At 44.5% G+C, this 17,545-nt stretch overlaps 1 protein-coding gene across 3 annotated transcripts in view; it reads left to right on the top strand.

Moving 5' to 3' along the window:
• The window catches only part of LOC310835928 (putative helicase senataxin), a 427,391-nt gene that overhangs the window by 74,706 nt on the left and 335,140 nt on the right, over positions 1–17,545 (top strand). For all 3 annotated transcript variants that reach the window (XM_083720870.1, XM_083720872.1, XM_083720871.1), the window contains exons 3-6: positions 2,503–2,707; positions 5,650–5,759; positions 14,802–15,021; positions 15,881–16,000. In XM_083720870.1, the coding sequence (XP_083576996.1) occupies positions 2,503–2,707; positions 5,650–5,759; positions 14,802–15,021; positions 15,881–16,000 (655 nt within the window). The remainder of the gene's footprint in view (positions 1–2,502; positions 2,708–5,649; positions 5,760–14,801; positions 15,022–15,880; positions 16,001–17,545) is intronic.

The following is a 17,545-nucleotide window of genomic DNA, read 5'->3' as shown; positions in this document are numbered from 1 at the left end:
ATTCTAGTGTTATCAGAGAGGTAGGAAAACTTTTTTCCATGTCATGCAAACATTTATAAACTCCTACCATGTCACCCCTTACTCGCCTTTTCTTTAAACCAAGAAGTCTCAAACATTGCAGCCTTTCTTCATAGGGGAGTCACTCTATTCTTTTCATCATTTTGGTGGCCCTTTTCTGAAGGTTTCCAAACTTTACAATATCCTTTTTGAGGTGAAGCAACCAGAGCTGTGCACAGTACAGTGGTACCTTGGTTTAAGAACAGCTTAATTTATGAACAGCTTGATTAAGAATGCTGCAAACCCAGAAGTAGGTGTTTGGTTTGTGAACTTTGCTTTGGAAGCAGAACATGTTCTGCTTCCTGTTGAGTGTAAATTGAGTCCCCTGCTGCTATGGGAAAGCACGCCTTGGTTTAAGAACGGACTTCCAGAACGGATTAAGTTCGCAAACCAGGGTACCACTGTATTCAGAATGTGGTTGCTCCATAGATTTGTATTGGTGTGCTTGGAATTTTTTTTCTCTTAATGGACTAACACTATGCCCTCGTTATTTTAACAATTTTCAAAGATGTAGCCATGTTACTCTGTTGCAGCCTAAGCAACTAATTTCTTGGTCTTTAGGTGCCACTGGGCTTTCTGGGTTACTGCAGTTTTCTGTTTTTCTTTTGTCTGCCACCTCTTTGCCTTTCTGTTGTATTGCTTCCTTTCCTGTTTGGTTTAATGCTTAAGCGTCATTTTAGTATTTTGTCTGGCCAGTTAGCCTGACTCATAAAACAGTTTGTTCTTCCTTGCCTGGATCTTCCAGGATCTTGGCTATATATCTTTTCTAAAACCTTGCACAGTTATTGAGAGTCCAAACGTGTGTTTGAAGACTGTGATTGAATTACAAGATGGCCAGGGATATGTTTGTGTGGCTGCTGAATAGACTCCATGTAAGTAAAGTACACAGCACCATTTGCCAGTGCTGAGCTCCATTCTGTCTTGACCCTTCCATTTGCAGCATTTTTGTGTTGGCACAGCTTTTAAATTTCATTTTTTATTTAAAAATGTCTTCTCTGCCTTTGAAATTGTTACAAAGGAAGCTGTCTTGTAGATAATTAGACCACTGGTCAATATAGCTCAGTATTTGGAGTCTCTCCCAGCCCTGCCTGGAGATGCCTGGGATTGAACCTGGGACCTTGTGCATGCAAATCAGGTGCTCTGAGCTGCAGCCCTTCCCCTTACAGCCCCTGCTGGGAATCTGAGGTGAGAGACCCACATAGCCCATAGTTGCCCCCAGTTCCAGTCACCACCACACAGAGACAGCTGAAGGTCCAAAAAGTTTACTGATGCAGACGATATTACAGTTCTGGACAGTGCTATATACATACAGCTTGTAGGCTTTCCAGATACTATTGATGTCTGGCAACTTTAACCTGTTGCAGGATCTTAGCCAGACCCAGTTGAATATAGCAGAGCATATGCAGACTTCCAGAAGCAATCAGTTGCAGGCAGGTAGGATCCTCTTCATGGATCACTGCCTTGCCATGGCGAAGGGGCTTGAATAACTCAGAGAAGCTATGAGTTAGCTTCTCTAACTCATAGCTTCTCAACGAAGATCATGGCCACTGGTCTCATCACCTCCTGGCAAATAGAAGGGGAAGAAATGGAGGCAGTGAGAGATTTTACTTTTTTGGGCTCCATCACTGCAGATGGTGACAGCAGCCACGAAATTAAAAGACGCCTGGATACAACCTAATTATGCATAATGTACTTTTGCTTTCTTTTATCCTATATAATTCCTTGTGAGTTATACTTCTATAGCCAAGAAGCTTGAATGCAGTCATTTTTTATCTGTTGTGGTGTCTTTTTATATATATATAAAATAAATGATTTTGATTTATTCCTTCTTAAAACTGACATGTTCTCTCTGGTTGTTGCCACTTGAGAAGAAGAAGAAGAAGAGAAAAGTTTGGATTTGATATCCTGCTTTCTCACTACCCTAAGGAGTCTCAAAGTGGCCAACAATCTCCTTTTCCCTTCCTCCCCGACAACAAACTCTCTGTGAGGTGAGTGGGGCTGAGAGACTTCAGAGAAGTGTGACTAGCCCAAGGTCACCCAGCAGCTGCAGGTGGAGGAGCAGGGAAGCGAACCCGGTTCCCCAGATTACGAGTCCACCGCTCTTAACCACTACACCACACTGGCTCTCTAACCATTTAAGGCTTTTAAACAGAAATCTTCCTCAGTCAAAAGCCATTTAAAGGCTTTAAAGCCATTTAAGGCTTTTAAACAGAGATCTTCCTCAGTCTGCATCTCTATTGGAATAGCTTTTAGATCTTTTAATTATTTTATCACTTGTGGGTTTGGTGCCCTGGGTTCCTTTTGGGAGGAAGAGGGGGATATAAATTTAATAAATAATAATCTACAGATTCTGTTTTTTTCAGCTGGCGTCTTCTTAGGACAGCAGAATCAGTTGCTCTCTCTGTTCTAGAATTTTATAGGGTTTCCCCCCCCCCCCCATTGCAGATCCTGTGCAAGCTTGAAATCACTCGCCTTATTACCCACTTTGAGAAATCAATGCAGGAGGAAGATGACAGTGACCTCTTCATTGTAGACAAAGATGGGGAAACACAACTGTGCCATTATACGGATTCCAACTTTGAGGAGAACCTCAGAGTGCCATTGTTGGAAATGCTGAAGTACCCCTACCTGTTACTTCATGAACGTCTCAGTGAGTATCTGGTGGCACCTGAACATGATCCAGTTCTCCCCCTGCATTAGTAGTTCAAAAAAAGCAGCTATGGAAAGTCTTCTCAGAATACAGCTGGAGGTGATATGTTGACTGGGATTTGTTTTTTTGTTTTACTATCCCCCCCAAAAAAAAACCTATTACAAAAGGAGTATTATTTTTATTTTTAGAATATATATTCTGCTGCTCATCTAGGGTTGTCAACTTTGGTTGGGCAAAATATGGGACTGGGGGGGGGGGGGTAAAATTACTTTACTTGATGCAGAATGAAATGACTTCAAAGCAATCAATCAATGTTATTACGGCAAACAGCCAGCATACTAAACCAGAATTTCTGCATAATTCTCTACATAAGCAATAAAAATGATAAATATGGGGTTTAACAATCAATATACTAATTGAATGTACTTAAAATGTGTGTTTAGAGGAATAAAATACCATAAAAGTTTAAAATAATAGGAGTTTTAACTAAGAACTGTAGCGGTTTATAACATTTTATGCAGCTGTGTAATCTTTTGCTTTGACTTATGGCTATTGCATAAAATCTAGCTACATTTCCAATGCTGGTCATACTCATAGGGAAGACCCAATGAAATTTATAGATCTAAGTTAGCAATGCACATTAATTTCAATGACTTACATCCTCCAAACATGCTGACTTTCTGCCTGTCAGATGAATGGTAAATGTAGAACCCCAGCCAAAGAAAGAAAGAGAGCAACAAATTCTGTTTCTCTTCCTAACAGAGCTTTGCCTCCAACGTCCCTTTCCATATAGCTGCTAATGCCAATTCATTCTCTCTCTCTCTCTCTCTCTCTCTCTCTCTCTCTCTCTCTCTCTCTCTCAACACACACACACACACATGCCTCATAGTCAGACAAGTTCATCCAACCACTAGGGTTACATCTTTTCTTGTCACATATTTGTTAAAAAGCTTTCATGTGTTATCTATAGGCATTCATAGAATCATAGAAATGTAGAGTTGGAAGGGACCCTGAGCGTCATTTAGTGCTATACCACTGTTCTTCCTCAGCTAGCAAAATGTACAGTGGTACCTCGGGTTAAGAACTTAATTCGTTCCGGAGGTCTGTTCTTAACCTGAAACTGTTCTTAACCTGAAGCACTACTTTCGCTACTTTACTGCCGCTGCGCCGCCGGCATGCGATTTCTGTTCTTATCCTGAAGTAAAGTTCTTAACCCGAGGTACTAATAATATAATAATAATAACTTATTATTTATACCCCGCCCATCTGGATGAGTTTCCCCAGCCACTCTGGGCGGCTTCCAATCAAGTGTTAAAAACAATACAACATTAAATATTAAAAACTTCCCTAAACAGGGCTGCCTTCAGATGTCTTTTAAAGAGAAGATAGCTGCTTATTTCCTTCACATCTGAAGGGAGGGCATTCCACAGGGCGGGCGCCAATACCGAAAAGGCCCTCTATTTGGTTCCCTGTAACCTCACCTCTCACAATGAGGGAACCGCCAGAAGGCCCTCGGCGCTGGATATCAGTGTCCGGGCTGAACGATGGGGGTGGAGACGCTCCTTCAGGTATACTGGACCAAGGCCGTTTAGGGCTTTAAAGGTCAGCACCAACACTTTGAATTGTGCTCGGAAACGTACTGGGAGCCAATGCAGATCTCTCAGGACCGGTGTTATGTGGTCCCGGTGGCCACTCCCAGTCACCAGTCTAGCTGCCGCATTCTGGATTAATTGCAGTTTCCGGGTCACCTTCAAAGGTAGCCCCACGTAGAGCGCATTGCAGTAGTCCAAGCGGGAGATAACTAGAGCATGCACCACTCTGGCGAGACAGTCCGCGGGCAGGTAGGGTCTTAGCCTGCGTACCAGGTGGAGCTGGCAGACAGCCGCCCTGGACACGGAATTGACCTGCGCCTCCATGGACAGCCTCCCAGGCTGCCCCCCTGGTCCTTCAGGGGCACAGTTACCCCATTCAGGACCAGGGAGTCCCCCACACCCGCCCGCCCCCCCCAACAGTACTTCTGCCTTGTCAGGATTCAACCTCAATCTGTTAGCCGCCATCCATCCTCCAACCGCCTCCAGGCACTCACACAGGACCTTCACTGGTTCTGATTTAAAAGAGAGGTAGAGCTCAGTATCAGTAGAGCTGGGTACTATTTCTGGGTTAGCGGAGTCTGTAACCTGAAGCGTCTGTAACCTGAAGCTTCTGTAACCCGAGGTACCACTGTATTGGGCAAACCAAGTCCTGCCTATTTAAACAGACAGGAATAGCTTCCCTAAGCAGGTCACCATTTGGAGTTTCACCATTTGTCTAGAGGAAAGTAACTCAGTTATAGCGATTCTGACAGTCTCTGCTTCCTCTTCCTCCATTTGTAATCTAAGGGGTAGCAAGGTTGGTCTACAATACAGGGGTATAAGAAGTGTTGAAAAAAAATGATGACTTTTTAAAAATCCCACAACCAGTTCTAACAATTGTAGGCGACATGTGCCATCATAAAATATGCATTTAGTTCTGTGTGTGAGAAGGGCGGGGGGCAGCATCTTTCAAAAACAATTAATTGGCAGGATTAATAGAGGACACCAGGATTAACAGAAGACATCTTGTATTCACACAGACCAGATCTGCTGTTTTGGGGACAAAACACTAATAATAAAAAGGTAGTGGATCAAAACAAAGAAAGCCCCCTTCCCCAAATGCCTGACCATGTGATTCATTTTGCAAACAAAACAAAGCTAAGCTAAACACACTCCTTTCTGAACTTCATGAAAAGGCGAGGCAGGTATCTCCCTTAAGATGCTTTATAGGATAAAACCATCTGCATAGTGACTGTTCCTGTTCTATGATTCTTTGAGGATGACTTTCATCTTATGCAGGGATCATTTGCCTTCATATTATGGTGGTTCCAACAGCCCTAACATTTGGCGTTCTCTTTTTTAAATTGTTAGGTGAGCTGTGTGTGGAGGCTCTTTGTAAAATGGAGGAAATCAACTGCTCCTACCAGGTGGCTGGGAAACACCCTGGGATCTACCTGCTCATGGTACATCCTAATGAAGTGGTGAGCTGCTTTAATTCCCTTTTTCCAGTTATTCTTTTCTTCCTTTTCAGTTTTCCTACGTAGGATTAAGCTGTCCTAAACAGATGACAGATGAAATAGATCCTCCTTGACACAGTGCACAGTTAAACTATGGAATTTGCTCCCACACAGTGGCATGTGGTCAATGGACATGGGGGACTAGGCTAGTCCCCTAAATCAGAGGTTTTCAACATGTGTGCCTTCATAGTCTGAAGCAATAATGCTTCTGATTGCCAGTTGCTGGAAACCACAGGAACGTGGATGCTCTTGTGCTTGGGTCCTGCTTGTGGGTTTCCCACTGGGGCATCTGGCTGGACACTCTGAGAAGAGGTTATAACAACAACAAATTATTATTATTATTATTATTATTATTATTATTATTATTACTTATACCCCGCCCATCTGGCTGGGTTTCCCCAGCCACTCGGGACGGGTTCCAACAGAATATTGAAAACACGATAAAACATCAAACATTAAAAACTTCCCTAAACAGGGGTGCCTTCAGATGTCTTCTAAAAGTCAGATAGTTGTTTATTTCCTTGACATTTGATGGGAGGGCATTCCACAGGGTGGGCACCACCACTGAGAAGGCCCTCTGCCTGGTTCCCTGTAACCTCACTTCTCGCAAGGAGGGAACCGCCAGAAGGCCCTCGGCGCTGGACCTCAGTGTCCGGGCTGAAAGATGGGGGTGGAGACGCTCCTTCAGGTATACTGGACCAAGGCCGTTTAGGGCTTTAAAGGTCAGCAACAACTCTTCGAATTGTGCTCAGGAACATTCTGGGAGCCAATGTAGGTCTTTCAGGACCAGTGTTATTTGGTCTCGGCGGCCACTCCCAGTCACCAGTCTAGCTGCTGCATTCTGAATTTGTTGTAGTTTCCGAGTCACCTTCAAAGGTAGCCCCACATAGAGCATATTGCAGTAGTCCAAGCAGGAGATAACTAGAGCATGCATCACTCTTGCAAGACAGTCCACGGGCAGGTAGGGTCTCAGCCTTCATACCAGATGGAGCTGGTAGACAGCTGCCCTGGACACAGAAATGACCTGCACCTCCATGGACAGCTGTGAGTCCAAAATGACTCCCAGGCTGTGCCCCTGGTCCTTCAGCAGCTTGAAGCAGCTTGGGCAGGGAATCCTTGGTGCCGCGGGGAGGTCGGTACACCATAAGGAATCCTGTACTGCCCCTATTTCCCAACTTCCAGAACATGCACTCAGTAAACTGGGTCTTCCCAATAGGACGCCCGGTGTACGCTAATGACTTCCTAAAAATCACTGCAACCCCCCCCCTCCCCACCCATATGACCTGGGTTGCTGTGGGTAAGAGAAACCTGGTGGACAAGCAGCGGCAAGGACAGGCCCATCTGCTTCATCCAACCAAGTCAGGTTACACATGCCAGGTCAAGTCCTCCATACTGGAGTAGATAGATGGGCCTGTTAGAACACGCTTCCTGCAAAAGGAAAAGCCTTCTGTGACTCAGCTCTAAATTGCTTTGCCCTTTTCTCTGCTCTACCCTCTCAAGCTCTGAAGGAGAGAGGGAAAGGGGCTGGAACCCAACTGTCTTGCAGAGCAGGAGACGTAGCCCTGTCAGAGTCTGTGCCCACACTGAGCCAATGTCAGGAACTGGCTAGATAAGTAGTGGTGGCAGCCAGTTAACCAGGAGGGACCAGAGAGTGACACTGGGGAAGAAGAGGATTTTGAGCCTGGTTCAGACTGGTGGGACATGGAAGAGCAATCCACGGAGGGAACTAGCAAGGAAGCATCAGAGCTGGAGAGTTTTGGGGAGGGGGGTCCTCTGATTTCCAGCAACAGACGGCGGCCAACGCCTTCGCCAAAGACAATTTGGCTGCGCCGAGGGAGTGAAGCACCAGGATGGAGCTTTTTTCAGAGAAGGATGGCCAAGTTCTACGTCAGTGCCACGACAGCTCGCTGGCGGGCCGCTTCGGACAGCATAAAACCTTGTATCACTTGATGCGGCAGGTTTTGGTTTTTTAAAAATCATTTTTATTGGTTTTCCAATAAAAACAGCCAATCAACATATCTGGATCATAATCCAATTAAAAATAATAAACTAGAATTTTTAAAAATTATTAATTTTCCCGGGCTCTCCATAGTCTGGACATTTGAAGCATATCTCCAAATCTTTGTTCCTGCTTCTTCTCATTGTTTCCATATTTTCTGCCTTCTGATCTTAACGCTTTAAAGTTCTCTGTCCCTGGCTCTGCGATTCTCAGTCATGTCAGAAATCATATATCCTTTCATCTGTCAGATACAGCTTTATTTGTGTGTGTATATATATATATATATATATATATATATATATATATATATATATTTTCCCCCTTCATGGATCACTGCCTTGCCGTGGTGAAGGGGCTTGAATAACTCAGAGAAGCTATGAGCTATGCTGTGCAAGGCCACCCAAGATGGACAGGTCATAGTGGAGAGGTTTGACCAAACGTGATCCACCTGGAGCAGGAACTGGCAAGCTACTCCAGTATCCCTGCCAAGAAAACTTCATGGACAAAGACAACAGGCACATAAAAGTTATGATGCTGGAAGATGAGCCCCTCAGGTCGGAAGGCGTCCAACATGCTACTGAGGAAGAGCGGAGGACAAGTACAAGTAGATTCAGAGCTGATGAAGCAGCTGGGCCAAAGCCGAAAGGACGCTCAGTTGCGGATATGCCTGGAAGTGAAAGGAAAGTCCAATGCTTTCTTTTCCAAAGAAAAATATTGCATAGGAACCTGGAACATAAGAACCATGAACCTGGGTAAGTTGGATATGGTCAAAAATGAGATGGCAAGAATAAATATTGACATCCTGGGCATCAGTGAACTAAAATGGACGGGAATGGGCGAATTCAGTTCGGATGACCATCATATCTACTACTGTGGGCAAGAATCCCATAAAAGAAATGGAGTGGCCCTCATAGTCAACAAAAGAGTGGCGAAAGCTGTACTGGGATGCAATCTTAAAAATGATAGAATGATCTTGATACGAATCCAAGGCAGACCTTTTAACATCACAGTAATCCAAGTTTATGCACCAACTACTTGTGCTGAAGAAACTGAAATTGAGCAATTCTATGAAGACTTACAAGACCTTATAGAAGTGACACCAAAGAAGGATGTTCTTCTCATTATAGGGGATTGGAATGCTAAAGTAGGGAATCAAGAGATAAAAGGAACAACTGGCAAGTTTGGCCTTGGAGATCAAAACGAAGCAGGGCAAAGGCTAATAGAGTTCTGTCAAGAGAACAAGCTGGTCATCACAAACACTCTTTTCCAACAACACAAGAGACGACTCTACACATGGACATCACCAGATGGGCAGCATCGAAATCAGATTGATTATATTCTCTGCAGCCAAAGATGGAGAAGCTCTATACAGTCAGCAAAAACAAGACCTGGAGCTGACTGTGGCTCAGATCATCAGCTTCTTACAGCAAAATTCAAGCTTAAACTGAAGAAAGTAGGAAAAACCACTGGGCCGGTAAGATACAATCTAAGTCAAATCCCTTATGAATACACAGTGGAAGTGAGGAACAGGTTTAAGGATTTAGATTTGGTGGACAGAGTGCCTGAAGAACTATGGATGGAGGCTCGTAACATTATACAGGAGGCAGCAACTAAAACCATCCCAATGAAAAGGAAATGCAAGAAAGCAAAGTGGCTGTTCAACGAGGCCTTACAAATAGCGGGGGAGAGAAGGCCAGCAAAATACGAGGGAGATAGTGAAAGATATAGGAAATTGAATGCAGATTTCCAAAAAATAGCAAGGAGAGACAAGAAGGCCTTCTTAAATGAGCAATGCAAAGAAATAGAGGAAAACAACAGAATGGTTCAATTTTCTTGAACCAGAGATCTGTTCAAGAAAATTGGAGATATGAAAGGAACATTTTGTACAAAGATTACCATAATAAAAGACAAAAATGGAAAGGACCTAAGAGAAGCAGAAGACATCAAGAAGAGGTGTCAAGAATACACAGAGGAATTATACCAGAAAGATTTGGATGTCTCGTACACCCCAGGTAGTGTGGTTGCTGACCTTGAGCCAGACATCCTGGAGAGTGGAGTGAAATGGGCCTTAGAAAGCACTGCTAATAACAAGGGCAGTGGAAGTGATGATATTCCAGCTGAACTATTTAAAATTTTAAACGATGATGCTGTTAAGGTGCTACACTCAATATGCCAGCAAGTTTGGAAAACTCATCAGTGACCAGAGGATTGGAGAAGATCAGTCTACAGCCCAATCCCAAAGAAGGGCAGTGCCTAAGAATGCTCCAACTACCGCACAATTGCACTCAGCAAGGTTATGCTTAAAATTACACTAGCAAGGTTATGCTTAAAATTCTACAAGGCAGGCTTAAGCAGTATGTGGACCGAGAACTCCCAGAAGTGCAAGCTGGATTTCGAAGGGGCAGAGGAACCAGAGACCAAATTGCAAACATGCTCTGGATTATGGAGAAAGCTAAGAGAGTTCCAGAAAGACATCTACTTCTGCTTCATTGACTATGCAAAAGCCTTTGACTGTGTCGACCACAGCAAACTATGGCAAGTTCTTAAAGAAATGGGAGTGCCTGATCACCTCATCTGTCTCCTGAGAAATCTCTATGTGGGACAAGAAACTACAGTTAGAACTGGATATGGAACAACTGATTGGTTCAAAATTGGGAAAGGAGTACGACAAGGCTGTATATTGTCTCCCTGGGCCACTGGGCCCATCACCTCCTGGCAAATAGAAGGGGAAGAAATGGAGGCAGTGAGAGATTTTACTTTCTTGGGCTCCATGATCACTGCAGATGGTGACAGCAGTCACAAAATTAAAAGACGCCTGCTCCTTGGGAGAAAGGCGATGGCAAACCTAGACAGTATCTTAAAAAGCAGAGACATTACCTTGCCAACAAAGGTCCGTATAGTTAAAGCCATGGTTTTCCCAGTAGTGATGTATGGAAGTGAGAGCTGGACCATCAAGAAGGCTGGTCGTCGAAGAATTGATGCTTTTGAATTATGGTGTTGGAGGAGACTCTTGAGAGTCCCATGGACTCCAAGAAGATAAAACGCATCCATTCTTAAGGAAATTAGCCCTGAGTGCTCACTGGAAGGACAGATTGTGAAGCTGAGGCTCCAGTACTTTGGCCACCTCATGAGAAGAGAAGACTACCTGGAAAAGACCCTGATGTTGGGAAAGATGGAGGGCACAAGGAGAAGGGGACAACAGAGGACGAGATGGTTGGACAGTGTTCTCGAAGCTACCAGCATGAGTCTGACCAAGCTGCGGGAGGCAGTGGAAGACAGGAGTGCCTGGCGTGCTCTGGTCCATGGGGTCACGAAGAGTTGGACACGACTAAACGACTAAACAACAACAACATATATTTTTTCAACTGTCTATTTGCTAGCACAGCTTTCCCTGACTTCATTCCAATCTTCCAATCCGGGCTGTTGTCCAAGCTTTTCGTTTGAGATTTAATAAGATAGTAGTTTCCACATTGTTATGTTATTACTGTAAATTGTTAAGCATACTGTTTGCAATAATGCAATGTAAATGAGCTGTATTCCACAGATATAAGTCATTTGGCGATTGATCAGCCTCTCAGAGACCACACAATCCCCCTCTCCGGGCCCTAGAAGGGGGGCTGCTAGACATCCATCAGCCATCTTTCTCGCTCATAATGAAAAACTTCTGCAAACAGCTGTACTATATGTCTTCCCAAATTGTTATCTCCAGTCATTACAAAGTCAGCCAGCAAATATCTCCCGCTTCTCTCAAAAAGGGGGGAATTCTCATTTTTCCGTTCTGCGTCATATTAACAAGCGCTGTCTTGTTTCTTCTTTCATCTTTATCAAGTCTTTCAAGTCTAAGTAAAGCTGTGCAATTGAATACTTAATTATAAATAGAAGTCCATCTGTATTCTTTCTTTTTTAAAAAAAGTTTCTTAATGAGGCTTGGCATTGAAAACCAACTGTAGATGTTAAGAAGAGAAAAAAGACACACCAAACACCTCCGTAATCCACACGCCATGATGAAAATCTCCTTGAAGAATCTCTTAAACACCAGGAACTGTACAGTTCTGCAGATTTTTCTTTAGTCTTCTTCGGTCCAGGCTATGTCTGTTTATTGTCCAATTCCAATCATTTTATTGAACAGATATTTCCGGCTATGAGAATGACATCGGAGAGTGCCAGCCGTGTCGTGCTCTGGGACCCAGTGTCCTGCCGCTTGCACCTTGATGCAAGCTGACAATCTCAGATGCGGCAGTTTTGGTGGCCGTGGGTGCCTGAGGACGTCAAGGAGTAGGTTCACGCCTGCAAAACCTGTCAGTGTGCCAAGTGGCCACAAGAAGCCCTGATGGGGCTACTGCAACCCTGCCTACATCCCAGGGGCCCTGGGAGACCATAGCCATGGACTTCATTACTGAACTGCCGTCCTCGTGACAGCAGACTGTGATCTGGTGGTGGTGGACCTGTTTACCAAGATGGCACATTTTGTATCTTGCAAGGGGCTTCCAACAGCCTAAGAGACAGCCCAGTTCTTCGTAGATCATGTCTTCAAGCTGCACATTCTGCCACAGCGAATTGTGTCTGAAAGAGGAACCCAATTCACCTCCCAGTTCTGTAAGAAGGTCATGCAACTTCTGGACATGGAACTGTGCCTCTCTTCAGCTCATCATCCGGAGACCAACAGAGAGGCAGAGAGAACCAACAACACACTGCAGCAGTACCTGTGTTGTTACGTCAGTTACCAGCAGGATGACTGGGTGGCCTTGCTCCTCTTGGCCGAGTTTGCGTATAAAGAAGTCTGACCCATCTTCTTTAACTTTCCATATGCTGGTGGAATCCCACCACTCCAAATGGTTGGCTTGCATTGAAAGCAAAATCAGAACATGTGGCCTATCATTCAAGTCACTGCTTATGCTCCCATAATTGGAAGCATTCCAGACAATCAAGTGCAGAATCCTAGAGATTGAATTCCAAGCCCTTAGCAGTACAGCCAATAAAACCTGTTCCCCGTTGGGGTTGGGAATTCTACCCTCATTTGGCCAGGGCCCTCCATATTTACATTACCTTTATGCTCCCCACCTAAGCAGAGCTATTTCCCTCTCAAGATTTCACATCTTGCCATCTAGTAAGATGTTAGATTCTTGAAAATCCCTTATTCTGAAAGGTACTGCCCTTGTGAGGGACGCAGGTGGCGCTGTGGGTTAAAGCCTCAGCGCCTAGGACTTGCCGATCCGATCGGCGGTTCGAATCCCTGCGGCGGGGTGCGCTCCCGCTGCTCGGTCCCAGCGCCTGCCAACCTAGCAGTTCGAAAGCACCTCTGGGTGCAAGTAGATAAATAGGGACCGCTTACCAGCGGGAAGGTAAACGGCGTTTCCGTGTGCGGCTCTGGCTCGCCAGAGCAGCGATGTCACACTGGCCACGTGACCCGGAAGTGTCTCTGGACAGCGCTGGCCCCTGGCCTCTTGAGTGAGATGGGCGCACAACCCCAGAGTCTGTCAAGACTGGCCCGTACGGGCAGGGGTACCTTTACCTTTACCTTTTTACTGCCCTTGTGGCACAAAACAGGCTGTATCTATCACATACGTTTTATTTCATTGCCCAGTTTATGCAAAATAAATGATTAGTATTTGACCCCCTTATTGAAGGAGGGGGTCTTCCAGGGTGACCTATCTGTTGAATAACTGTAGGAATGACTTGGAGAATGCGGCAAGATTTTGGAGTGACGCCATGAAATTACGTCACCATAGGTCCTAAGAGGGGACGCAGGTGGCGCTGTGGGTTAAAGCCTCAGCGCCTAGGACTTGCCGATCGAAAGGTCGGTGGTTCGAATCCCTGCGGCGGGGTGCGCTCCCGCTGCTCGGTCCCAGTGCCTGCCAACCTAGCAGTTCGAAAGCACCTCCGGGTGCAAGTAGATAAATAGGGACCGCTTACCAGCGGGAAGGTAAACGGCGTTTCCGTGTGCAGCTCTGGCGCGCCAGAGCAGCGATGTCACGCTGGCGACGTGACCCGGAAGTGTCTGCGGACAGCGCTGGCCCCTGGCCTCTTAAGTGAGATGGGCGCACAACCCCAGAGTCTGTCAAGACTGGCCCGTACGGGCAGGGGTACCTTTACCTTTACCTTTAGGTCCTAAGAGCCACCTTTGTATCTCACAACGTCTGGACAGTTTTATCCTAAAGTGCCTCCTACTATGTTTTGTTACCTGTGTTGTTTTCCAATCCATGTATACGACATACTCTTACTATGCCAATAAAGGAGATTGATTGAGAACTAACTTATACTTAAGAGTACACCCATTGAAGTTAACAAACCTAAGTTGATCGTGCCTGTCAGGGGACTGCCATCAAAAGGGGGGAGGGAGGTAGGAACGATAGGGAAACAGACATGCAGCTTCCGTCGCCTAGTTTTCGCAAGGGAATCAAACATAAGGAAAAGAGGAGGAGATTGGGGGTGTCCAGGTTCTTATGATGGGGGGGGGGGCGGAAGAACCCACTCTTGGAATCTGCTACTGACTGAGGCAGACATGAACTTTGGACTTCTGCACTGTACATAGTTTGCACCAAATAAAACCTATAAAAAGGCAGGTCGGAGTCCTGGCTGTTTACTCGTGAGCAACCATACGCATCCTTGACAGCGCTCATCAATTTCAGTGGGCCTGCTCTGCATAGGACTGACACAGGATACAACCCAAAGTAACATCCAAACTGTTCTACATTGTCATTAACACAGTTCTATTTTTAGTAATTCTGCCCAGAATCTTTTTTTTAAAAGGTTGTTGTTAAAAGGTGGTCTCTTGTCCCTCAGTGTCTAGGGTGGTTGGGAAGTGAGGAGGCTAGGAAGTTCACAACCTTCAAATAAGCATTTCTAGAAATAGATATCTAGGCTGTCTGGTTTGGAATTTGAACCTTTATCTTACGCTTTATAATAGTTGCTTTTCATGCCAACTTGCTTCCTGCCCCAATTTGCCTTAACAATTACTGTTGTGATTCCTTACTGTAGTAATTCCTAGTGTCCCTCCAAACCCACAGATTCGCCAGTGGGCCACCCTGAAAGCCAGGAGCCTGGGGAAGGTGGACAGGGACGACTATTACAACATCCAGGAAGTGTTGACGTGCTTGTTCAGAGTCATAGAGCTGGACCACTTTGAAAACTCTGATACTTATAACCTTGCAATAGTTGAGAAGGGGAATCTTATCTTGTTGCCTCGCCATCTGTATGATACCACCAGTTACAAAAACTACTGGCTAGGTGAGTAGAAGCAAGCTGAGATGTTAGGCATGAACCATTCTATAGAGAGTGGTAGCATTGTAGTACAGCAGAGATGGCTAAACCTTTTTGTCTTTTGGCGCATGGGCAACATTGGCTCATAACAAAACCTCTGAGGGCTTCATGCCAGCACTGTGTGTGCCCCCAAAATGGGCATGGGGTGAGCATGGGTACAACCACCCCACACTCAGTCTGTGTGTCTTCCCCTCCAGTGCATGCGTGCACACACACACACACACACACACACGGAAAACTACCTTACACTGAATTTGACCATTGGTCCATATAGCTAAAAGCTTACTAACCTGTGGTCTTAGATGTTGCTGGAATATGTTTCTCATAATCTTGGACTATTAGCTTGCCAGTTGGGGCTGATGGGAATTGTAGTCTAATAGAATTTAGAGGGCTGCAGGCTTGCGCCCTGAGGCTCCTTTTCTCCTGTTCCTTGTAGAATGAAAACTTTCCTTCCTTTACCTGTATCAGACATTTTTTTGTGGCATTTAACTGTTGCATATATCATTTTTAAAAATTACACCATCTCAACTATGTTTGTGCAACCTGTTCAAAGAAATGTGTAATGAAAAACAGGGGAAGCTAACATGATGCCCTCCAGATGTTGTTGGACTCCCAACTCCCATCAGCCCTAGTCAGTATGGTCTGCTGCCAGGGATGATGGGAGTTGTATTCCCAAACTCTAGAGGGCTCCAGAGATTAAAAGTTTGAGTGGCATGCTAGCAGGTGCAATTACAAAAGTAGGTTTTGTTTTGGTTGTGGATTAAGATCGGGAGTTAAGCCAACACCCAGTGATAGCTTCTGAACTTTCTCATTTTCATTGTTGTAGGTATCTGTATGTTGTTGATGGTGCTGGAAGAACAAGCCATGGATTTGTTGTTGTTTGGCCCAGACAAGCAGATTGACTTCATGCCGTGCATAATGAAGGCCATGAAGAAACCAACGGAGGGTAAGTAACTAATAATCATTGGGGGCAGTGATACAAGCAAATTAAAAACAGTCTGAGTGTCCACTCTTTTAAGGTAAAATCATTCCTTTCACAGAACTTGTACGCCAAGTAACTTACTTAATGTGGAAACGTTATGGTATAGTATATGATGGCTGACAGCTAGTTTCTTTTTTAAAAAAACTTTTTTATTTATTCAAAATGAAAAAACAAAACAAAACCCATATACACAAAAATAAAGAAATACTAAAACTTTCACCCGTGTAGCTTCCCTCCACCACAACTTGACATCCTTTATATTATAAGTAGTTTAACATTGTGTCTTGTATTATCCAATATATATCCATTATTAATTTTACCTTAGTTTGATTCATCTTTACATACTTATTCTACGCATAGCAATATATTATTCTTAGAGCAGTGTTTTTTCATATAGTCCTCAAAACATTGCCATTCCTTCCTTAGATTTTGGTTGGACTGATTTCTTATGGCTGCCGTTAATTTGGCCAATCTTATAAATTCACATAATTTAATTATCCAATCTTCTTTAGTGGGAATGATGTCTCCTTTCCAATTTCTAGCAGGTAGCAATCTGGCTGTGACTGTGGCATATAAAAACACCCTTTTCTTATCCTATGGGATGTCATTTCCTAAAATACCCAATAGGAACGTGTCAGGGAACTGCCATCGGAAGGGCAGGTGGTGGAAGGGCTCATGGAGGCTAGGAGAGACCTAGCAGCAGAGGAGGGAACCAGCAGGGGGAGAGAAGGAGCTCCGAGGGAAAGTGAGTCGGAGGGATGGCTCAGGGACACTTCTAGCGAAAACAGTGAGGAGGTTTCAGGACCTCCTATAGGGACACCCACCCCTCGCCGAAAACTGTCGCGCCGAGAGTCCAGAAGACGCGTTTCCGTTAAGGAGCTTTTATGTTGGAAGAGATTCCGCAAACGCCCACTGTCGGATTCTGCCAGCGACTGAGGGAGCCATGCTTAAGGGGCTCCGCTATAGACAGAGCTTTGCTAATCTGGGCAAACTCTGAGGGACTACGCTTTTACGCACAAGCAGCTCATCATCCCATCACAGAACGCCTCCAGTTTCTTCTCTCTAGAAATTTCGAACTTTTTTTCTTTAATTCTTCATGGATACATCCCCAGAAGTTCTTAACTTTCTCACATGCCCACCATACATGGAACATTGTCCCCTCAATTTTATTACATTTCCAACACAGGTTGGATTTTAGTTTATATACCTTGACTAATTTAGAGGGTGTCATATACCACCTATATAACATTTTTACCAGATTTTCCTTAATGGTGTAACAGGCGGTAAATCTGATGTCTGGTCTCCAAAGTTTTTCCCACTGCTCCATCTGCATTGTGTGGCTGATGTCCTGGGCCCATTTTACCATAACATCTTTTACTTGCTCATCTTTCAGGTCCCATTTAAGTAATAGATCTTACATTTTAGATAATAATTTCTTATTGTTCTTTAATAATATAATTTGTAATTTGGATTCTTCTTTTCCGAAACCTATTTTTTTTAATCTGAATT

This window comes from Podarcis gaigeae (assembly GCF_964106915.1).
Source record: "Podarcis gaigeae genome assembly, chromosome: W".
In the NCBI taxonomy this organism is placed as follows: Eukaryota; Metazoa; Chordata; class Lepidosauria; order Squamata; family Lacertidae; genus Podarcis; species Podarcis gaigeae.
Note: the sequence above shows the minus strand (reverse complement) of the source record. Positions and strands in the feature narration are given on the sequence as shown.